The 24278-nt window shown below is 36.3% G+C and overlaps 1 protein-coding gene across 10 annotated transcripts in view; it reads right to left on the bottom strand.

Moving 5' to 3' along the window:
- The window catches only part of LOC117419782 (FERM domain-containing protein 4A), a 179964-nt gene that overhangs the window by 36438 nt on the left and 119248 nt on the right, over positions 1 to 24278 (bottom strand). For all 10 annotated transcript variants that reach the window (XM_034032888.3, XM_034032889.3, XM_034032887.3 and 7 more), the window contains exons 3-9: positions 22692 to 22786; positions 19805 to 19897; positions 12924 to 13008; positions 10068 to 10124; positions 7604 to 7626; positions 3485 to 3568; positions 724 to 789 (exon numbers count right to left, since the gene is read on the bottom strand). In XM_034032888.3, coding sequence (XP_033888779.3) covers positions 724 to 789; positions 3485 to 3568; positions 7604 to 7626; positions 10068 to 10124; positions 12924 to 13008; positions 19805 to 19897; positions 22692 to 22786 — 503 coding nt within the window. The remainder of the gene's footprint in view (positions 1 to 723; positions 790 to 3484; positions 3569 to 7603; positions 7627 to 10067; positions 10125 to 12923; positions 13009 to 19804; positions 19898 to 22691; positions 22787 to 24278) is intronic.

Here is a 24278-nt window from a genome sequence, read left to right as displayed (position 1 = left end):
CTTTATATATTATTTATTTAGCAGACGCCTTTATCCAAGGCGACTTACAGAGACTAGGGTGTGTGAACTATGCTGCAGAGTCACTTACAATTACATCTCACCCGAAAGATGGAGCACAAGGAGGTTAAGTGACTTGCTCAGGGTCACACAATGAGTCAGTGGCTGAGGTGGGATTTGAACCGGGAACCTCCTGCTTACAAACCCTGTTTGCTAACCACTGGACCACACAGCCTCCTTAAGTATGATCTTAAGATGGAGAGATAGGAGATGGTTTTCCTTATAGTGTTGGTATTTTGCTGCTGTGCTACAAAGTTCTGCCTTAAAGCCTCTGACACAACGGTAAATCGAAAGGACTTTTTTTTTTTTTTAACAAATACGTTTTCTATTTGAAAATTGTCTACTTGAACTTTCAAAGCACTTTTAAACCGCCAGATAGTTTTAAAAAGTTTAAAAAATGTTCATTCCATTTACGTCAGATCGCGCCTGTAATCAGAAATATCTGCACGATCTGTTGTCATAACAGGGATTACAGCATAGTACTGTTGTCACAATAGGGATTACACTATAGTACTGTCGTCAGTAGTAGCCTGTAATCATAGAATTAAGAATAGGGTTTTATAGGAAAATATCCGTTACACTGGTATTATGGTCACATAAAAGTATAGTATATATTGTAAATACATATTATACGTATACGCATAATGACAAGCTTTAACAACTTACTTTACAATTGCTTGACCTCTGGACTGACCACTTAGCTTCTTGTAGTGCTCTACAACTCTGTCCTCACTGGGGACAAAAAAAAATAAAAAATAACTGTCAGCTGAGCAAAAACAATCGTATAAAAAAATCCCAAACAAGCTCCCAAATATACATACATATAAAACGTGTTTGAGAAAGAATACAGCAAGTTCAAACACTACAGCTGACCTTTGGTTCCTAACTGTTTCACCTTAAAAGCCAGATCAGGTTCGTGGACTTACTACTTCAGTTCTAATAAATTATGAAGATCAATGGGAAGAATTCAACTGGGTTCCATACTGATATGGTATGTAATGGGGAGTGATAGTTTGTCATGCTATTCAGATAATTCAGCTAACGAGCGTGGTGATGTAAAACCATTTTAAGTCAGCAAGAAATGTGCAAGTTAGCCTTTGCATTCTTAAGCTGTATGGTAAAAAGGGGGTCTAACAGATAAGGAGTTCAATGTCCAATAATGGCAGGGCCAACGCTGCAGGTCACAACTCAGGATTCCTTATCAGTAGCAATGAGACCAGTTTGTGCGTCTGGTCCCTGCTGCTCTACTGGGTGAAGGCAAACAGAATTGTAATCCTTAATAACTCCCAGGAGTGCTAGTGGTGGAGAGCTACAGATAATGTCACCTTGTCAACAAGCTACCAGCAACCAAGGATTACTGAACTCTGCTGGCAGATAAGCTTGTGGAGGGTCCCAAAGGCCTGTCATTTCCCTTTCCAGCAAGGGAAAAAATAAATAAATAAATAAATAAAAATATTAATAATAATAATAATAATAATAATAATAATAATAATAATAATAATAATAATAATAATATTATTAATTTTAGTACATCCCTGCTGACTATACATGACTTTATAAAATTAAGCTTTAAGAACCAACAGAAAAACTTATTTATATAGGGCTACTGATTTTCCGTGATCGCGAAATTAGGCATTGGGAACAGAATTAGGCATTTTGGAAGTTGAATTTTTCCCCTTGAAACTCCAGTTTTCTGTGTTTTTTTTAAAAAAATTTTCTGCACTACACACAGCCAAGTTGAGTTAATTCATCATGTGACTCACACGTCTCTACTGACATGCAACACAGCGGGTGCACCAACGAAGAAATAAAAAGCAACGTTTTCTTATTATCTATATGAGGGTGGTGGGATACTATTCTGCAGATTTCGCTGTCATTCGATTGATCATGTATGAGTCAATACCATTAAATATCATACTGCCAGCTGTAAACACCTAGAGAACAAGAAAGCAAAAATGACGCTAACAAAAAATGAGAAAGCACTGGATTCTTCTATGCTGAAAAACTTAGACCCAAGGTACTGTACTGTGCTCAAAGCAGGGCTTTCACCAAGTAAGCAAGCAAAATGAATGACATTTATTGTTTAGTTTATTTCTTTCCACTCTACCTGCATTTTAAGCTATAAATTAGTAGCCATGAATTCTTTTAGTTTTGGATGCGGAAACCAAACAAAGGAAAATGGGAAACCTCAATGCAAAACCCTGTTAAAAAGCCTTAAACCAAAATAGTAGAATCATAAAAGCAGAGGGGTTCTCAAGACAGGCTTGGTTATTTACATACCTCCCAGGGAGTGGAGTGCTAGCATTAGTTCCTGCTAAATCAAAGTGAATGCTAGAGGGAGGTAACCTTCGCTCCCACTGTTTAATAGCTGACTTAATGCTGTTTCTTGAGTGTCAGCAGGCAGGCTTTATATAGCAAACTTGGCGTAGGAAGGGACAAAAATTGGGAATTTGTAGCAGTATAACATATCATCCTTCTAGAGCTTGTAAAATGTCTAATATATCATTTCAGCTGTTCTTTTGCTGGGCTGCGGCAGGAAAAGCCATGTCTGACAGCCGTGCAGATTTAAGCCTGGTTGACAACACCTGCTGGACTCAGACTGCTGCTACCTTTGCCACCATCCTAATGTGTTAGGTTATGCTTTATGAATGTATTGCATTGAGGACATGCAGAACCAATTGTACTTATTTTTTATAAAGCCATCACATGATTTATTTGTAGTCTGCTTTTAAAGCTACAGTAGAAGTTGCATTTTTTGTCTTATTTACAGATTGCGATCTTGACATATGTGATGTGAACTAGCAACATCAAGAGAAGCTAAAAAATAAAATAAATAAAGCTTTACTTGATGCATGCTGTTTCAAATAGTTCATGACTATAACCCATTGGTCATTTCTACAATAATTGAGCTTAAATATAAAGTTACAGACACACAAGACGTAATGCTTCTTCATTTTCTTACTTTCATAAAAAGTATAGATAATCATGGTTTGGAATCATGCCTATCATTACATGTCTGACAGTACAGCTTAAACCCATTTAGATTTGTTATGCATAAAACACATTCTGAAGAAAGACACCAGTTCTATTTGCAGATAAACCGCTCTAATGTAATAAGAACTGAAACTTTTGGAGTATATGCAGGACCTGGATTTTCTCTGTACAGGGCTGTTAATAGATGCAGCTTTTGATAAACAACCTATAACTGAAGGCATATGACCTTAATATGTAACCATCAAATCTGATTTGACTATCCTTTATAAAACTTGCAGCCATGTGGAACAATGGTAAATCCCTTGTTTTTAGATTTTGAACAAAAAAAAAATAATAATCTTAAAACTGTGGTGTAAATTACAAAAGGGCTAATGCATTAATGTGTTTATATTGCACAAATAATTCTTTATTAATTGAAAAAAAGAAGACTTACCAGTAAGCAAGGGAAGGGTGCTCCTTCAGTGCTTGCGTTGGGAGTGCTGGCAGTTTTTTCAAGTCAGCTCTTGTGACTTCAATGCTGTAAGGAAAATTATGAAAAAAGCACTAAGCTAGAGGAATAAAACCACAATATTCAATGTTACTTAAACCAGCTGGCAGCCTCTTATAATTCTACATCTGGCCCTCCTTAATGAAATCCCCAAAAGCTTTTTTAAAAGCAAAAGTTTTGAAGATGCAGTCAACCTCAAAAGTACATTTCTTTAGTGGGAACAACACAATGTATTTAAGCTTAACTTTTGTTGTTTGATTCAACATTTAGTAATACTATGCAGCATATTCGTGCAGATCACTTCAAAAAGCAAAGGAATTACCTTTCAGTAGGCAGCAGTATTTTTAATGAAAGTGCATCAGTTTCATTCATGTAGTTTTTTTTTGTTATTAAATAAAACATGCAACAGCTGGTCATGTCTTGTCCAGATTTTAACAGCTGGGAACAACTTCAGTCTATACTAACCACCCACTGTATCACTGAAGCATTCCAGTCAATACCCTCAGAACACCAGGTGTTTACAACAGAACTCAAACTCAAAATCCACAGAATCTGTTTTAATCCAGCATATCTGGTGTTGCTTGGTTTTTCAAGGGCAGTCTGGTGGAAATGACAGTCTTTTCATGTTCAAAGCTTTACAAACTGGGGAACTGAACAAACAGTGGTGTGAAATCTGAATCTATAGTATTATTTGTGATTACTAGTCACGACCGACATTCCATTTTTTGGTAATACTTCCTATTATGTCTACATCTTTCACCAAGGCTCTGCTCAAGGTGGTGTACTGTATGGCCAGGAAGGTTCCAAGTGATTCAAAAGGTCACTTGACCAGTTGAGTGAAATGCTGGAGGGACGCCCCTTTATCCCACCACACAGAGGCAATAGTACCTCACCTAACCCCAAATAGTTTCAGATGGGCAACAGGTGGGGCCCTATTATCTGTAACACAGAACATTAACATATAATGTTTTGGCAAGAAAACTTGGCTTCAATAAAAATGAAAAATTCTGGAAAACAAAAAGCAACAAAAAGCGAGCATGGGGGAGGAGGGGGGGGGGGGGGGTCTTGTTAGATTCTTTTTAAGCCTGGTTTATTATCCCTTAATTACAATGCACAGCACAGTACATTCTGCATTTTTTCAAGTTAATATATTTAAGTTTACATTCCTGCAATGTCTTAACACTTTCTCCCTTGGAGCCCACTGCAGTTCCATCATAAAGTTGCTCAGAGATTTGAATTAATAGAGACGAGTTTACATTTATTTAGTCATAACTGAAGTAAATTCAGTCTGCTGAAGCCTGCCATCAAATGCCATTATTTGTTTGTTTGTATTTTATATATATATATTTTTTTCTGTTAGCAGTTTGGAGATTGCAGGCTTATTCAAAGGCAAAACTAAATCTGACTGCGATTGGTCGACCCAGTTAAGCTTGAACGTGTGACCTACTGGAATACACAAGTTTCCATTCCTCCAGAAAGTCTGAAATAAATCAAAGATGAATGATAGAAAAACACTCACAAAAGACACCTTTGTTACCCACAGCCCTGCTGTACAAACTGAAAGGCTTAAGCAGCCAGCTATGAACTGGCCCCCTTTGCTTGCACTATTGTTTCCGAATACAATGTGTGTCCTGTTTCTCAACTACTGCACATGCTTTCTTATACTGAGAGCTTCCCTCCCTTCCCTGAAGAATAGCCTTCAGTATCAGAAAACTAACCACAGTAAATGGTGTGAAAGACCAAGTATGAGCAAGTCTGGGGCTTCAAAAAAGTATTTAAAACAGAAAAGCAATCCTATAGCAGACAATGATCATTTTTTTAAAGCTTGAGGTTTATAAACCCTAACTCAACATAAATATGGAAAGAAGCAAGTGATTTCTGAAGACACTTTGTATCATTTTGTTTCATTGGTGATCAATGTAAAAACAGCAAATTGCACATGTTCTGCCTTGAGTAACAGCTGTTTAATAGCTTTTTATATATATATATATATATATATATATATATATATATATATATATATATATATTTTTTTTTTTTTTTTCCTACATTGTCTTCGAGAACAGTGGTAAACCACCATTGACTCACATCCTCTAAAACTATAATGTTCAAACAGATGTGTCAGTCTTGAATCCATAGCAAAACTTTTCAGGAGAAGATGAATCTTTTCTATAGTAAAAGGACCATTGATAAGCATGACCTCAACATTCAGAATCCACTACTATTCTAACATGCAGAGAAAAATAAATAAATATATATATATATATATATATATATATATATATATATATATATATATATATATATATATATATATATATATATATATATAAAATCATCAACTGCAAAAACCAGCATCAGTTAGTTACTGTTCTGAAGTACCGGTATGTCAAAGGTATAAACACTGTGTAAAACAGTAGTTTATCCTTCCCTTTCTCCCAGGATTAATAAGCACTGCTCTGACATTGCCCTTTCAACCTTGACATCTCAGAAATAAAGAACACAGGGGCCGTAACTTCCACCCCACCCCACAGAAAGAGTTGTCATCCATCACACTGCCAAACTAACTGAGCCAAAAGCTGGACATTTTCACATTTTGAATAGCTTCCCAACCTTTGCCACTCTTTACAACAACTCAAACAAGCCCACTCTAAACAATGCTGTCTCCGTCGGTTCTGGTGGTGCCCAAGCAATAAAGAGCACAGACTTTATGAAATAAAAGATCATGCCCTTAGGAATTCATTTCCTATTTGGCTAGACTGACAGTAACCTCCAGTTCAAAAATAAAATTAAAAAAACATGCTGAATACTTTAAAACTGGTGTGTGGTTTTCACTGCAAAACATCTATTTGCAACCATTACATATGTATACCCACCATAAGGTGTGTGGTCTAAAGAGTGCCATACCATAAGGTTTTTAGTGCACTGTGATGCATAATTAAAGAAATCTAAGTGCTGTACCCATGCATGTTTACATTTCATGAGCACAATTAAATATATATATTGCTGTTTGACAATCTTAAGGACTTTAGCAGTGGAACAGAATCACACATTAATACAGGTTAACTTGGATTCAGTTTACCACATGTATCAAATGCCATGTACACTTAAAATATCGGTGCACTGCGAGTCATAAAAAAACACATTGAGAAATAGTCACGTTTACATCAAACTGACTATTATTATAGTATGCTGTTCAAAGGATGCAAGTCATAAACCTCCAGCTTCTTTTTTGAGAAATTTTCATCATGCATTTTAGCAATGAACGAAACTGTTTGTACTGCGTAATATACAGTACTGCAAAATGATCAGCCGTTTTGGTTAACGGAAATGGACACTGGAAGATTAGCTGAACTACAGACATGTGAATAAAAGTATTGCAAGTAACTGTGTCTAATACTATATGTTTATGCAAATTCCATTATTTTGTTAATTCAGAATGATGTCCATGGTGTACCATAGCAGTTTGAAACAGACATTTTTTGTTAGATTTTTGCAACGAAAGCCCAAAGTACAGAGTTGATATGAAACCCTAAAGCAGTAATCCAAGTTTCTTGGTTTCTCTGCCTTCCTGCCGTCGGGTTTTGAAGGTTATGTTGCACTGTTTACATGGCACATTCCACCCTGCCAATGCTTTCCTGCATTTCCAGGCTGCTCCATTCAAGTCTAATGTATCACAGATATTAGACATCCCCCCCCCCACCCCCCGAAGAACATAATAGTATAGCAGATTTATGTACATAGCAAAATCCACTCAATAGACAATGTTACAAAAAAAACATTAACAGTTGCTCAGTTTACAATACACCCACTTAAAGAACTTAGATTAAATACAATATTTCATCCCACTTTACTATGAATACAGAAACACGAACAACTGACCAACATGGCACTTTACATATGACTAAACTATAACATTTGATGCTACAGATTTAAACTGAAATAGCCTTTTAGTCCATTTTATTAACAACAATAATTTGTAAAAATAAAACAAACAAAAAAAAAACAACTCAATTTTAGTCCAGCAAGAAGGTCTGATTAGGTAAAATCGAACATGTTGCTTACCTGCTATGGTCTCCTTTTGCCTCCTGCATTAAAGACAAAGTAAAAAAGTTATACTGTAGTTGCAACACAAGATGTTTAAGAAACTATTGATTTGTAGTCAGTCCCAGCAGAGTACCGTTCAAGACATAAAGGGTGATTACAGGTGAAGTGGACAGAGGCAAATTCCTCTTTTTATTTTTCACTTTTTGCACATTAAGGTTGTGGGCACAAATACTAGGAAACTTGATATTTTTCATCTGTCGAAAATCCCTGCAAGGTTATTACCAGTGACCCCTTATATCCAAGACACATGCACAACTCAATGTATACATAAGCAGTTCCCTCTATTAGGCTTTTAACAAATTACCTAAAAGTAATAAACTTAGGACTTGCCACATTCCACTTGTTTGATACGTGGCAGATTCTTTCAGAACTTCCAACTTTTGTATATATGGCTGTTACAGTTAAAGTGACTACTGTTTAATATCCAACAAGCGTATGTTTCTGTTACCATTCTGTCCTTACACACACTGCATTTGAAGAAACAATACTAAAACAAAACAACAAGTTTACTTTACAGTTAGATTCATTGACATCAATTTAAGTTTTCATATTTCATGGTACGGAATCTGTAGAATTTAACTATGCGGAAGAAAAGTGGGACAAAGATAATGTAAAAACTGACTTTTATGGTTCACTTATGAGCGACTTGGAGGGTTCATTTAGGGGTTACTTCATTGTAACTACTGTATATTCGTAACTACAGTCATTAATAAAGTTTAAATACACCGGGGCAGCAGTGTGGAGTAGCGGTTAGGGCTCTGGACTCTTGACCGGAGGGTCGTGGGTTCAATCCCCGGTGGGGACACTGCTGCTGTACCCTTGAGCAAGGTACTTTACCTAGATTGCTCCAGTAAAAACCCAACTGTACAAATGGGTAATTGTATGTAAAAATAATGTGTAAAGAAAATCATGTAATTGTATGTAAAAATAATGTGATATCTTGTAACAATTGTAAGTCGCCCTGGATAAGGGCGTCTGCTAAGAAATAAATAAATAAAAAAAATAATAAAAATACGTCAGCACAGCTTAAGGTATGTAGACTGCCAGTAATAAAATAAGTCATGCGAATTTCAAAAATGGAATTCCAGTAAGGAAGCAGATTACAAAAGCAGTATTTTCCAATAACATTAAACTGACAATAGGAAAGGAATTCCCATGAAGACCTCATTTCCTGTACAGACGGATTCTCCAAAATGATCTCCTATTACCTCTCTTCAGAAAACAGCCAAAACCCTTGGCTCAATTTTTTTTTATTTTTAACCACAAGGAATGTTTCAGTAATTGTGATTCATACTGTAGATTTGCAATGTAATACTTCATGCTAATGACTTTGTGTAGAAGTGAATAGTAGTTGTGAATTACCTTAAGGCTGTTATGGGTAAGACATACATCTAATTTTGTTTAAACCTATGCTCTAAATAAAACATTTCTATATAAAATGACATAGAAAAACTGTAAATTCCTTAAAAAGTAACACCACATAAGAATATTTTCTGCCTATTTAGTTAAGGACCCCCTCCCACCCCCTTAACGATCATTCTTAACTAATTAATCATAACATAAAGACGAGGCTGCACATGATTATGAAGTGCATGGACTGTACCCTGTGAACGTTCAAATTGATTTTTTGAGCATACTGTATGTGACATTTGCATGTGAATCCCTGGTTGTCCCTCAAGCTAATATTATTCAACCTTTAACCTGATGTACTGAAGCAGGTCCCTTATCACAGCACTATACTTCCACCCTTGACCTGGCAGATGCAGGTGTGCCACTAATATGACAGGCTTACAGCATCTTTGTGCTGGTGTTACTCAGATCCATCTGCACACAAACTTTATAGCATTTTAGCTTTCTAGGGCTGCTCTCATATCATAGCGGATGTGAATGAAGAGGATGTGTTTGCACAGAATATGGACAAGACCACCGTGTGAAACGTTCTTTTAGCCAATGTAATCCTACAAGCCCTTAATTAAACTAATTTGTGAAGAATCTACAAAAGCTCATTCTTTAACAGACTGCAGACCTTTAGCAGTGACCTGTGTAAATCAGTAGAACTCTGCTCTAATTAAGTCTTGAGCAAACTGCATTTTCCCCCTTACAAAACACAAAAAAGTTGTCACAAAGTAATACTATATGACTTTTTTATTTATAAAAAATATTTTGAATGCTACTGAATTGAACATGTTCTTTGTTAATGTTACAATGGTTTTCTAAACTGTACAATAAACTGCACAATAAACTGCACAGGCTTAGAAAATGTTAACTAGGAACAAATCCAGCTTAACCTTCTAATGAAGGAATTTCAATCCACCAGACTGTTGCAATTGGCTGGTCATGTTTTTTTCATACAAAAATCAACACAGAATGACATTTTACTGTTTAACCATTGGAAATGCATAAAGAACAAACATGACCTTACCTGCAAAATATAGGAGGCTAATTCAAAGACCACTTCACTGTCAACTTCAATCAGTTCCTGAAAAGAAAATCAAAATTAAAAAATGGAAATCACCACTAGTCTGTTCCAGTGTGCTTTCCTGTGTTACTACATTATTAAGCATGAAGGATGCAACGCCTCACCCTACTAGACTTCATAGTAATTGAAATGGTATGCACCATATAGCAGGTCCAGTGCACATTTACATTTAAGGTCATTTAATCCTATAACTTGCTGTTGCACATTATTACTTTATTCACTATGTTTTTTTTTACTTTTTTAGTGTGTCCAATTATAATTTTCCCAATTTGGAATGCCCAATCGCTTTCCCCTCACCGCAGCAATTCCCTACACGGCTCAGGAGACCTGAAAGTTCAGTGGGCGTCCTCCGATCCCACGACCAAGCCAGCTTCCTATTTCACGCAGGAACTCGAAGGACGCCTGGCCAGCTGGGTTCGCTGTAAAGCAACGAGGAGAAACAGTCCCTATTGGTTTCCTAACCCATGGGAGCACCAAAGCGAATGCGACACTCCCTTCGGAGTCCCCAGCGAAGACTGGCCTACTTCGCACAGCCAGGACGCGAACTTGCGCTGTATGACTCGCCCTGCGCACCACGCGGCTGCGTTTCTACCAGGTGAGCCACTCAGGGACCCCTTTTCTTCACTATGTTTTAATATTGATTCATGTACTGTACATATATTGTAACAAAGAAAGAAACACAGCAGCAATCTCTGAAAATCAGCTGATTTCAACCAAATATCACGAGCCCCTCTGAGCTGGCTTTTTACAGCTACACAAAATAGCACAAGAGTGTTTGGTTTTTAAGCGCTGTAATAAACTGCTTTTGCGTCTGAGGGAGTTGATAGCCATTGTGTGGATGTACATCTGCAATTTCTATTACAGAAGACCAGGTACAGAACTCCGGTCACCATATCACAACTTCATGTTTTAAAAAGCAGAGTATTCTTCCTAATATATTTAAGATGTTAGGATGGTAAATGGGGAAGTACCGGTCCCTACTTGGTTCCTTCCCGTCAAGGTGTTTCTGATGAGAAGCCTCACTGATTGGTCAGGTAAATCTTCCCAGACCAGAATAACCAGTGTGAACTCCCTTCACAGAACGAGAACTACCTTAAGCAAGTTGGAAAGAAATATATATTACAAATAAACTGGATCAACTGAAACCTATGCAGATGTTTTGGGGTTTAAGAAAAGGTTTTCACTACTGCTTAAACTAAAAAAAAAAAAAAAAAATTGTATTCATGCAGTTCAGTAGGTTCCAGGGGAGGGTTATATGCTTTAGACTGACTAAAAAATAAAGCTTATGGCACTTCATATCCTACCCATGTTAAAACATCCCTGTCCACAAACACAAAAGTATACAACTTATCTGCCCCTGCCACAAAAAATGATTTTACTTCAGTATCAACTCCCAGCCTATCAGCCGGAAGCAAGCAAAACCTCTAGCAAAGGCTTTGGAGAAAGGATGAGATGCGTGGTTCCCATGCCAGAAAACCAAGCAGGTTCAATAACCCCTTCGTTCAAACTGCACTTTATTATCACCAGAGCCTGGTGTAGTGGGACAATGAAGACCTTGTTCTTTCATCTCTCACTCTCTGATTTAATTAGCAACTACTGATGGGGGAGGTTTTTCCTTGGTGAGTGAGACAGCGTGTCTGAACTAAAGGGTCATATTGCTGTATTCACTGCACACCATAAGCCCCCCACCCCATCAATACTAAATGTATTTATTTATTTATTTTGTATTATTCAACAAACCCCCTTTTTAACACATCTTCGTAGATCCTGTCAAAACATTTCAATACCATTTAAAGATAAATAAGCTTTAACCTATCTGAGACTGGCACAGAACAACATGTTGTATAAGGTATACCTTTAAGAAAACTAGATTAACAATTGTAAGTGCAACTCTTTCAGCACTTCACTTATAAATTACCATTTGCATTTTTTCCTCTATTATAATACAGTATTGTTGGCTATGGTTTTAAGTGGGGTTATCTCTCCTAGATCTGTAAAAAGGTCTGCAGTGTTGAAAGAGTTAAAAGGTACTCTGAAAGGAAATGTAGTAAATACCTTTCATGGTGCTGTTAACCTTAATATTTGCACATTTCATTATACAAATATATCACATTACTGCTCACAGTAAGCAGGGTCTAGTTTAGATTTCTTCCAACTACAACACCTTCCCATGTGATTGCGATCACAGAGTCCAGTGGGAAGCAAGTGCCTTTGATTAAAGGATAAACAAAGTGAAAACCATCACTGACTGAATATTTACTGAAAGCAAAACCTTCCTGATTTGCAATCAATACACCTTGCATGCATTCTTTTTGTGTAGAACATTTCTAACTGGTGAAATTCATCAATGTATTAAAATGCATTTCTGTCTCACAGCTCATGTCCATTGGGGAAATGTCTATGGAAATGAATAAATGAATACATGTCTGTTTAGTTTTGCTGTGAGGAAACATGACTGACACCTGACTGAATGTGAATTTAATTTCTACTTTAGAAATGTAATGAACAAATTAAATTGCAGGTCGCACCATATGACATGCTGTAAGATACAAGGCTTAAAAGGCAAATACATTTAAAGTTAGACTAACTTGTTTAAGAGAAGTTTCATATTTAAATTGCACCCTCTAGTGGGATGAAAAATGAAAATAGCACTTGCCATCACTGCTTTTCACCCATTTGTTTTTTTTAATATACAGGATACAGCGGAGTTTTCTTAACAGACTCCAGCAACAAAACAAAAAACACACACGTGTCACATATGCAATACAAGACAGTGTTTGATTCCAAGCTTAATCTTACCTTGTAAATGCAAGACTTTGCATTGAGGAAAAACAGTTCTATTGTGGCATTGTCCTTCAGGTAGGATATACTTTCAATGTAGAACCTATAAAAAACAATAAATTACAATATGTGACGATTAAACACACTGTACATATATATCACGCTCTCTGTAAAACTAAACTACTAAAGATAAAGCCTCTGTTAGGAAACCTCAGTGTAGGAAAACACACAGTACATACAGTATATTTAGGGCTCTTCGTTTTTCGTTTTTATTTTTGATCACATGATGTCCCTTTTTTTGAGCCAACTCTGTTCAATTAAACTCTTGGAAAGTGTTGATTGTGAAACAAGTTCACTTCAGTTTTTTTCTCCTGTAACTTGATTGATTCTGTTTCATTGATGATTATAATATATATATATATATATAAAAAGGCAGCTCCTTATTTTTAATTCAAATGAACGCAAACAGCGAGTGATGTTAAATTGATTTAATTAAATTGTAATTAAAAGGAAACTATTATTTGCAAAACAGGTTATAACATTTTTTTGTACACAGTTATTTAAGATTTGAATCCAGGAAAAGCAATTTAACTAAACTCTCTTTTTGTGTTCGGTTTGAACTTAAAATAAGGAGCTGCCTTTTTTTTCTTTACGTTATCAATGAAACAGAATTATAGTCTCATTCAAGTTACGGGAGAAAAAATGAGTGATCTTGTTTCACAATCAATGCTTTTCCAAGAGTTGAATTAAGAAACAGAGTCAGCTCGCTAGAACTTTAAAAGAAACATCTCGCGACCAAAAATAAAAACTGAAAGTATATTTTAGAAACAGCACTTTCTCTCACTATTTCGATGTCAGTGATTTTGCTACAAAATGACCACTAGATGTCCTCCCACACAAAGATATAATATATTGGTCTGCCCTACATTTCACATTAATTATGGTGATACACAATAAAAAAATAAATCAACCATTAAAAAATAGTCAGCCATTTCATGAATTCATGAATGCACCTCTCCTACCAGCCGACAACCTCTATGCTTCTGTATAATGAAGCATCTTCCAGTAATGAAGGGGAAATAAACTTAAAACAATTTGAATTTGTAACTGACACATTCCAACAGTAAAAGGGTATATAATTGCGTTAAAAGGAGAGGAGTGTCTGCATACAGGTTATATCGACACACATAAACAATTCACTTATACTTGTGGCTGTATTCCCTACTACACTGACGGTCACCATCCGAGAACCCTACATTATGGAAAGAAAACCTCATTATGAATACAAACAGCCCTACAAACATATCATGACGATGCAATGTGGGTGGGTGTGTTTCATTAACCATAGGTAAGACAAGAACAGAATTTCATAAGCATACATTTATTAGGAATATGAAATAAGCATGTTAGCCGGTCACTGTAATCTTAGCAGTCAGTGTGATTTATTATGAGCTGCTGTCATTACTGCAGGTAAGGGAATGTCAAGATTACATCACTGAATTGCCCTTGGCCTTCCACCTTTCCTCTGCTTGATTTTAATTAAATGCAACTCTGCATAGTTTTCTATGTTGCACAATTGCAGGGAGAAATCTGAAGTTGTAACATTTTGATACGTTTGAAAATGTGTAGTATGTTTCCACACCTAACAGCTCTGTCTCACTTTAATAGCTGGTCTCAGGTTTAATGTAATCTCAATGCAAAATGGTAAAACATTTTTATTCTGATAAAGTCAGGGGAGTAATGTTATATTCAAAAGGAAATTATGCTGTTAAATTAAGATGGTATTATTGTATCCAATATAGTGTACAGGAAGAGGCTTCTGATTTAAACATATTCAATAAATAAATTCATTGACACCATGCAAAAAAAACATTTACAGTATGGCAGAAATACTGTTTAAAATAAAATAAATGTAACATCAGTTATAATCTATTTAAAATCAGTGATGTCGAACGACATTTTTAATACCAAGAAAATTATTTGTATGCAGGAAAGTATATCTCCAACTAGAAATCAATAAACAAATCAAGGCTCCAAGTGAAAATAATATACAGTAACAACTTGCATTCGTGAAGCAACAGGCTGCCTTGATGGTTTTAAGCACAACCATAAACATTTCAGACTCATGTAATGATATCTGATTATTCAGCAGTGACATTTAAAGCTATTGTAGTTCGATCACAATATAGTTAGAGAACGGAGTTTGCATAGGCGAGAAATGAAAAAGCCATAACCTCTTGGGTCAAACCACATCAAAAATGAAAATCAAATCACAGATCAACGCAGTCTATGTTACCTAGTCAGGCCCGAAATGCGAGTGAAAACAAGATTCCCGTGAAAAGGTCAGGAAACAGAATAGAACTTAAAAATCAAATAAAATTGACAACAGACAATTACATTATATCCCTGCTTTCAAACACAAAGCACTACTGTGAACGGTGAATCAGTGACATCTTTTTTTATAATAACTAATATGTAATAGCAACTCTAAGTCAAATCTATGCGTTACTTGTTTGCATTTTCTATGTAAAGAAAGCTCAGGCTACTATTCTATTCTGTGGAACGTAACACTCTCAGCTACAGACACGTTAGTTCTATACTAAGCACTGGGGGATTCTTCTGCATTTCACTGTCATTTACTCCCAGCTACTGCTACTGTATATGGAACACAATAAACAGTAAACATGCATTTCCAAGAGAAAAGAATACCTAAGAGTCTAAATAAAACAAACATCTAAATGATCATCAGATACCAAAATGTAGCTGGCAAGAAGGAACTTGGAATATTCAAATTGTGGATCCCGTTTTTACCCAAGTTACACACATTGTTGTCGTAGACACCAGCCAAAAAGTTTTTCTACTTGACTTAGAGGTGGGTTTGACCAACCTCTACCGCTACAGGTATCATTCACAGCAGGCTTGTTCAGAGCATTTTTACAGCATTGGGGAATCACTATTAAATCACTAAAACTAAATGGCTGATGCAATCCAGGTTGATTTTTGGTGCTATAAAAGAAGCTCTACAAATGCAGCTGTGGTTTATCCTTCCAGGGTATGACTTGATAGCACAAATTTGGAGCAACGATGTGAACTGTACCTATGTGAAGACATTTACTTTATTATATTGTACATAAGAAATTCTAGCACGAGAAAAGGCCATTCGGCCCACCTATGCTCGCTCACTTTGATGCAAGCGTGGTCCGTTAGCACTCAGGTATGTAGTACCATTTCATCTGTGGTGCACAACAGTTGTATTATAACAATCTTTAGGATTACATTGTAAGCAGTAAATGTGTCCTATTTCTCTTTTTTGTGCAAAGAGCAGACTCCTCCAAACGGATCTTGGCATCTCTTTGCAAGCCCACACACATGGTTCTCTAATCAATTTTACATTAAACCCATCTTCCTGTGGAAATTGGAGCATTCTACAGCTGCATACTATTTACATTACATTACAAAGCACAGGCATTTAAACACACCGTCAAGGAATGTGTCATCTTTATGCAGATCAGGGTGCAGATTTTGGTCTCCTTTTATATCATCTCAAATAGAAGGGGCTTTATTTTATTCAAAATCTCAGGGATTAAGAAGCCGTCTCTAATCACTCACATTATCAGCATCTGAGCGGTCATTTCAATTAATCCCTTTAAATGACGGTTTGGTTTCTAAAGCATATAATAAATTAAATATTAAGAAAATCATATGGACTTACTGAAAAAGCTTTTCTCAGTCAACTATTCAATAATGTCAACTATTTGATTTCTGGTTTAATTCCATCAAGCAACTCATTGGACTTACTCAATTAAACGCACTTAATTACATCCTGCTACATTGCTACTGTTTTATTTCACAATATTTGCCATTACATTTGCCATTAAAGAAATACATGCAAAAAAAACATGAAATCCCTATAAATCAGAAAACTAGTATTGGGCTCTTTCAGCTTCCAGTAGCTGGGACTAAACAAAGTGTTTCTGCAGCAGAAACGCAGCGGGGCTATGGCAGCCGTAGTGTTAGAAAACATCATTATGTGGAACCACTATATTGTAAAGACTTACAAAAAACTAGGCCTACAACTCAGACTGCTACTTGGCTTGGCTACTGCGATCGTTACACAACCTACATGATCAGCTTGAAGTGGGTCTATTGAAGTATTGTATTTGGAACATAAAATATCAGGCTAAACAAAATAGTAAAATCACATGATGCCTCATGTGATCCAATATATACAGTAGTTATGTGCAACTGTTCAGCAACAATCATGGGAAAGCTTTGACCAGCTGGCACAATAAAGTTAAGACATTGTGAGCTGTCAGCTGCATTCCCATTCATATTTACAACACTCACTGGACACTAAAAGTAGTCTGTGAGTCCTAATTAAGAAAATAAATCAATCATTCATTTGTATTGTGAGAAAATAATTAAAATATAGGATTTAAATAAGATTGACAGACAGATCGATAAAACTATTTGCTGGTCTAATTGACAGACCTCAGGACAGTTAAGCGTCTTCTGTCAATCAGGGCAGCAGTGTGGAGTAGTGGTTAGGGCTCTGGACTCTTGACCGGAGGGTTGTGGGTTCAACCCCAGGTGGAGGACACTGCTGCTGTACCCTTGAGCAAGGTACTTTACCTAGATTGCTCCAGTAAAAAAAAAAACTGTATAAATGGGTAATTGTATGTAAAACATAATGTGTAAAAAAAATAATGTAATTGTATGTAAAATAATGTGATATCTTGTAACAATTGTAAGTCGCCCTGGATAAGGGCGTCTGCTAAGAAATAAAATAATTAGTGTAATTTGATTAAAAGATCATTGCACTGGTGATATCCAGAAAGCAAATTGAGGGTTTGTATTGACTACAGTTTTAAGAAGGACATTGTGATCTGGAAGATCTAGAACAATATTCTTACAAGTTCCAGTTCTTTCTGATATTTGAGTTTTCACTTAAGCCTCTTCATAATGCCACAACACTGTGGTTTTGTCTTCCCATTCACTTTCTGTGTTACATTAACAGAATCCCACCTAGCATTACAATATGTGCAGCGTAGAATGCAAGTGTAAGGGTCAAGTGGGCGCCTATCACCTGTAACACAGGAAGTGAACATTTAGCATTGTAGCAAACAAGTAAGTACTGGTGAGAACATTGTTAGAGAAGGAGTTATTTATGAGACCAGTTTTCTCCCAATATCCCCACAACCCATCCAGTCTAGAGCCCAAGATTTCTATTTACTTTGAGTTATATTTGGTCATCCAACTCTGTGTGAACATTTAAAACACCTATATCATTTCAGATGTCCAAAGTCATGAACAAAAAACTTAAAGATAGTCTGAAAATCTATTTTTTTAATTTTTTTATTCATTGACTATGGAGGTTGAACAGTAAACCTTCACAGTCAATGAATAAAAAATAAAGATGAAGACATTCTGGCATAATCTTTACATTTTTTGTTCATGAGTGCGGATATCTGAAATGATATAATTTATTGATTACTGTGAGGTCGGCGCACCCGATTTCTAGAACTTAAGAGGTTTAAATTAAGCACAAGGGTATATATATATGGAAATAATTTAACATTTAAAAAACACCACTGAAACCCCAAAGCTCAGAAAATGTATTTAGTATTCCACACAGACATAATCCTCTGCCTAAGCTGATAAGGATACTAATTAAGCATCTACGTTGAGCTGTGCTGGGATAGAGCTTCACTGTTTGCTGCAATCAACATGCTTGTCAAAAGCAGAGATTAATGAAAGCAATACTAATGATAGGAAGAGCTCTTGTGCAGGAATTTAACACTGGGGTCAAAACATCACTTTCATGTTTGCATACATGCTTGCTTCAATTGTCCTAGTTTGCAGAACAGTACTTCTTTAAATTGACTTCCTTGAAAAAATGTGCATTTACATCTTCATTTGTGATAAAAACGATAAAGAATAATAAAAACACTACAGTATTCAAATAAAACACCATAACAAAGTGTATAGGGTAATGATGCATGACTTAATGTGTGTACTACATATATTTTGAGTATAGACATTTCTTACTGAACTCAAGGCTTAATAGGGCATGTTTTGTAATTCAGGCCTCGTTTTAGACAACAAAAAGCAATCATACGATATCTTATTTTTCTCCCTGGCATGGAGTAAGTGCTTCCTAGATTCAGTCTAGCTACAGACAGGCTTTCCACCATCACCTAGCAGGGGTGGTGTTAACAGGGTGTTCAGTACACTGAGCACATTCGCAGTTCCTCTGAGCCTCCAGTCAATGTGGAACACTAATGTCTGCTCCATGACAACAGCAGCATGGTGGTCAGTTGTTTAAAAGGCGAGATCCTGGGACACTGGTTAGAGCAGGTCAAAGTTATAATGCCAACCACTGTCATACAGCATTCTCTAATGGCGTGCTGTGGTTTGAAAATATGATTTGCTTTCTTAGATAAAAAGAATATTTCTGCAGTACACTGAAGGCTCTGACAATATCCTAACACAAATACTACATTGGTCCATTTTTACATTAAATATATGTGTCCCACAAAGACAACCTCTATTATTTAATTTCAAATATAAATAGACATATGCATTAATTGCAGACAATGTATTCAGTGTCAAGAGTATTTGTTCAAATGCATCAATGCTCTCTTACTAGTCAGTCTTTGTGATGTTGGCTAGCAAGCTGAAACTTTGAAATAAATGAGCAAATCTTGTTTGAAAGTGTAACAATAACTCATTGTCAGAGAAACACTATCACACGCACTGATCAATCCTGAGAATCTATAAAATACTGAAAACACACATGCATTGACAAAACAATATATGCATATAATATAAAAAATATGCATATATACATACAGAAAAGGGCCAGGTTACAAATTGTACCACATAATGAGAATACTAACCTGACACAGAAGTACAGCGTAACTGGTCCTGACTTTTTGGGGAAGTCATGTTCCAGTACTCGGCGATCAAGCTGCAACCAGCTAAAGTGGCCCCTGCAAAAAAAAAAAAAATGTACTACATCGAGTCCAATAGCTAATGTTTTCAGCACACTGACAGCAGATGACTGGTTCTAGGATCAGACACTTCTAGGAGATCAAGGCACAGTAGGTAAGCACACTCACATTTTTGAAATCCAGACTGCTACAATATGTCTACCTACAACCCCAAATGACTTTGGTGTGGTGGGGGGGGGGGGAGACAGGTTAAATAAAGCTGCATTCCTTTAGATTAGAAAGAAAATAAAAAAACAGTTTCCCTTCCACTTACAGGAAATTGGTAATCACAGCACACATGTCAAGGTGCTGCAGGGGTAACAAACTGCTGTCTTCCAGAATCCACCAGAAGGGGTAGCCCCAATATCATAAGCAAGGATATTAAGATTTTAATAATTCCCAGTAGAATGTCTCTCCTGCCTAGAAAGACCTGTTCTATATCTTTCTTAGAATGGTTTAATCAGAACTAAAGATCTAGCACAATGTTATTTTACCATGTAAACCTAGCGACTACAACATATGCACAATGTAAATCTTTGAAATTCACCCAGCTTAGACATGGATAGCAGGGCAGACTAAAATCCAATCCTATGAAAACTATCATCACTTTAAAGGAAAATGGATGCCGTCACATTTAAAGACCCCTAGTCTAAATATTATTATTATAGTCCATAAAGCTGATTTACAGCAGACAAGGTGGCCATAGGGTTACATTACACAGAGCAGTGTGTGCAAACAGTACAATGTTTCAGACATTTCTTGTATGAATTAAGTTACTTCTGTACAGTACTAGTGTTGATTATGCGGAATGAGCAGCACAGTTACCTGTAGCAGAAGAACAGAACAGACGATTGTTCTGTCACTGCTGTTCTGTGAAAGCATGACGACATTTATGCAAACTTTTAATTATTCATCAATTGCGGCACCACATCCAGAACACTGCCAGGGAAATTTCTAAAATAATCTTCTGTGTCAGCACAGGTCATACACAGGGGCCCCAGTACCCCTGACTGGATCTACATTTTTATTATTATTATTATTATTATTTATTTCTTAGCAGACGCCCTTATCCAGGGCGACTTACAATTAATTTTTTACATACAATTGCCCATTTATACAGTTGGGTTTTTACTGGAGCAATCTAGGTAAAGTACCTTGCTCAAGGGTACAGCAGCAGTGTCCCCTACCAGGGATTGAACCCACGACCCTCCGGTCAAGAGTCCAGAGCCCTAACCACTACTCCACACTGCATTTATCTATATTTTAAATGTATTTACTCTACTTTGGTTTATCACATTTAATAAATCCACAGCAAAGTCTGGCTATGGGTCATAGACACTACAGCCTATATCTTCAGTGAAAGTCTAGGACCTTCACAACCCGCAAAGCTAAACAGAATTTATAACAGGAGCAGGCTGCAGCAAGAAATGAGACAAGACTTTTTATTTTATGTAAAAATAGAAACTGCAAGTGGTGTACAACTTCCAGAAATTCAATACATGTGCAGTAAAGGATGACTCCTGTTACTGCACTGTTAGCAAGTAATTGCATTATGTAGCAACCTCATTTTAATTCATCAGGTAAAGCCAGCTCCAGTTAATGCAAGAATGCATTGCCTTTCAGAGCCGATTCAAGAGCACATCTACTGCACTGCACTTCATTTTGAATGTTGTAGTTTTATCTGCAACTTCAATTTAAAAAATGCAGTTTTGTATTAGATACACAATTATTATGCACAATGTGCTGAACACCTATCATAAGACCACTACTGTGTCACTAAACAACGTGTACGTTCAGAAGAAACGCATTGCTGATCGTTCCATTAGTGGTTCTGTAAGTAACTCAGCAATATAGAAATACTTTAACATTGTTGTCATTGCTTTGGTATTCTTATACACCTATTTATCAACCAAAAAAATAAAAAAATCTGGGTAAAACTTTGCTCAAAGCTGTTTAGTATGGAAACAGGTTATTGTAAACAAATAGATATAAAGTGGTCGGTCTGTGTAATATACTTGGCTTTGATGCTTGTAAAATATTATTAAGTGGTGTAACATGACATGTGCAATATCGTTCTGTAGAATTATAAATGTGATGGCTTTCCTTCGGGTGTGTTGCATGCATAAGCGATTCTCACCATTGTTTAAGAAAAAAAAAATCCTACCTTCCTGTCAAAGTGCTGTATGTGAAGTTCAGTCATTTTTCTTAAATGCAGATTTCTGACAGGAAGGCGGGGAAGTAAATAATAGAAAGGTCTTTATGTTTCCTTGCAGCCATCAGGCCCAACTGCTTAAGTTTTGTCTCGTTTCAACATCTGAGGTTTGTGACACACACATGCTAAGCCAATTAACTTAAAAAAATAAACGTAAAAAAGCATATATGGGAATATATTTAAAAGCATCCATAATCTCAAAAAGGAATAAAGATTATTTTAATTCCAGTCTTGTTCACTTTTGCTTTTATGGCTAGAAATGACTGGTGTGACTTGTTTATTAAATGCTACAAAGATAGTCTAATTGCTACATGTAGTACAAGAGGTTCAGATTTAAATGTAACCTTCATTTTATTAAACAAGAAAACTCCTGGGCCTGCTAAGTGTTAGGATAGAAAGGTTAAGGCATCGCATGGGATTTTGCTGTACAGATTCATTAAGAATCTTCATATCTGCCATGTAATTCCAGCTGACCATTGCTAAGTGGGTGCCTCGTTAGAAAGTCGTATCTTGATGTCTCAATGTATTATCCTATTTAATTACTAGTGGTCTTCACACTGCTGGCTCTCAGTGGTTACTTACGTTTCATCTGTATAGGATATTCCAAAATATTCCTTTTCTTTCAGGTTAAAATGTGAAGCCACCAGGTCCAACAGATCTTTCGCCAGGAGTTTGGGCTAGAAACAAAAAGACATGAAACAATGTTTTACTTTCCCATACTACAGTACAACAGACTGAAAATCAGCAGCTGACACTGACCGATCGAAGCTAGTCGTGAACCTGCAGCTTTAACAACTCCCACCTCTCAGCAGGCTTGTCACTACAAAGCACTGGTGTTTGACTGGGATGCTTCAGCGGGATGAAACAGTAAACAGACATCATAAAATACTACAGAAGGACTGCCAAGAACAGTAAATATGGCTGTAAACACTTAAAATGTAAGCCATAATTATTCTATGGATAATTTTGGAGGTTCCTGTAATTGAATACCACAAATCGCTGTTTTTTGCATTTTTTTTTATTTTTATTTAGCTCAACCAAAGACCCATACCAATCATAAAATGACTTGGCACACCCACATATTCTGAAAATAGTGCACAAAAACTGGCACAATGACCCGCCATGTCATTTATATAAAAAATGCCTTTCCATCCCAGCTGACGGCCCTTTCTGTTGATACAGTGTGAATACACAATTGTAAATATAGCTGTGCCATACACAAAACTAACAATGTATCTGTGTTGTTCATTGAGAAAAATGATGGTTTTGCTTTCTTCACAACTATAAATAATGGGTTGTTTTTTTCTAATTAGTTCTGCATTACTACAGTATGCAGTGTAGTAGAAGTAACCTAAAAACAATGTCTCAAACCACTTTGTGCCATGTAGTGACCATATACCATTAGCATAAAACTGGTTGCACTGGTCTACTGTCTGTGCAGTACTTAGAGAGGATAGGTTTGAAAAAACCCATATGGCTCCGAGATTAAGAAGATGTGATGACTGAAGCAGACAATGACATTCTTCTTGTTTAGATTCACTTTGTACAGTAGAACACCACGTTACACTTTAGTTACCACCCTCAAACTCATATATTTCTCTCCACCGACAGGGTTGGTGGACTGCTAGTCAATGCAGTAGTAAGCTGAGCCCACCAAACCCATTTCCCTACAAATGTTTAAAAAGAACAGAACAGGTAATAATTGGTCTTGTTCTAAATTAAGACAAATATTGGTTCAAATGCTACACAAGTTCCAACACAATCGCACTTAAGATATACAGGCGTTGGCAAAGTGTCGAACACAGGTTGGCACTGACAAAAGCATTGTCTGAATGGGATCACATATGACCTCATGCAACAATGTCTAACACAGACTGGGGAGTGTTTTAATGTGGAGTTACTGCAGTGGAAGCTGAATTCATCCCTGCCAGCTGTACTGTACTGCAGGAAATGCACAGAATAGGACTATATTTCAAATATATTCTGAATTATTCAAATAGTAATGCACAAGTCTCAAATGTATGTCTCAACCAACACTGGGAGTTACAAATCTTAACAGTAGAAACATTTTCATAATAATTCACTATTCTTAATAATAGAAAAATATATATACAAAAAAAAAATCAAGTTAGATTATTTATAACTAAGGATATAAAAAGATGTCTGTAA

The sequence above is a fragment of the Acipenser ruthenus genome, chromosome 14 (assembly GCF_902713425.1).
Source record: "Acipenser ruthenus chromosome 14, fAciRut3.2 maternal haplotype, whole genome shotgun sequence".
In the NCBI taxonomy this organism is placed as follows: domain Eukaryota; kingdom Metazoa; phylum Chordata; class Actinopteri; order Acipenseriformes; family Acipenseridae; genus Acipenser; species Acipenser ruthenus.
Note: the sequence above shows the minus strand (reverse complement) of the source record. Positions and strands in the feature narration are given on the sequence as shown.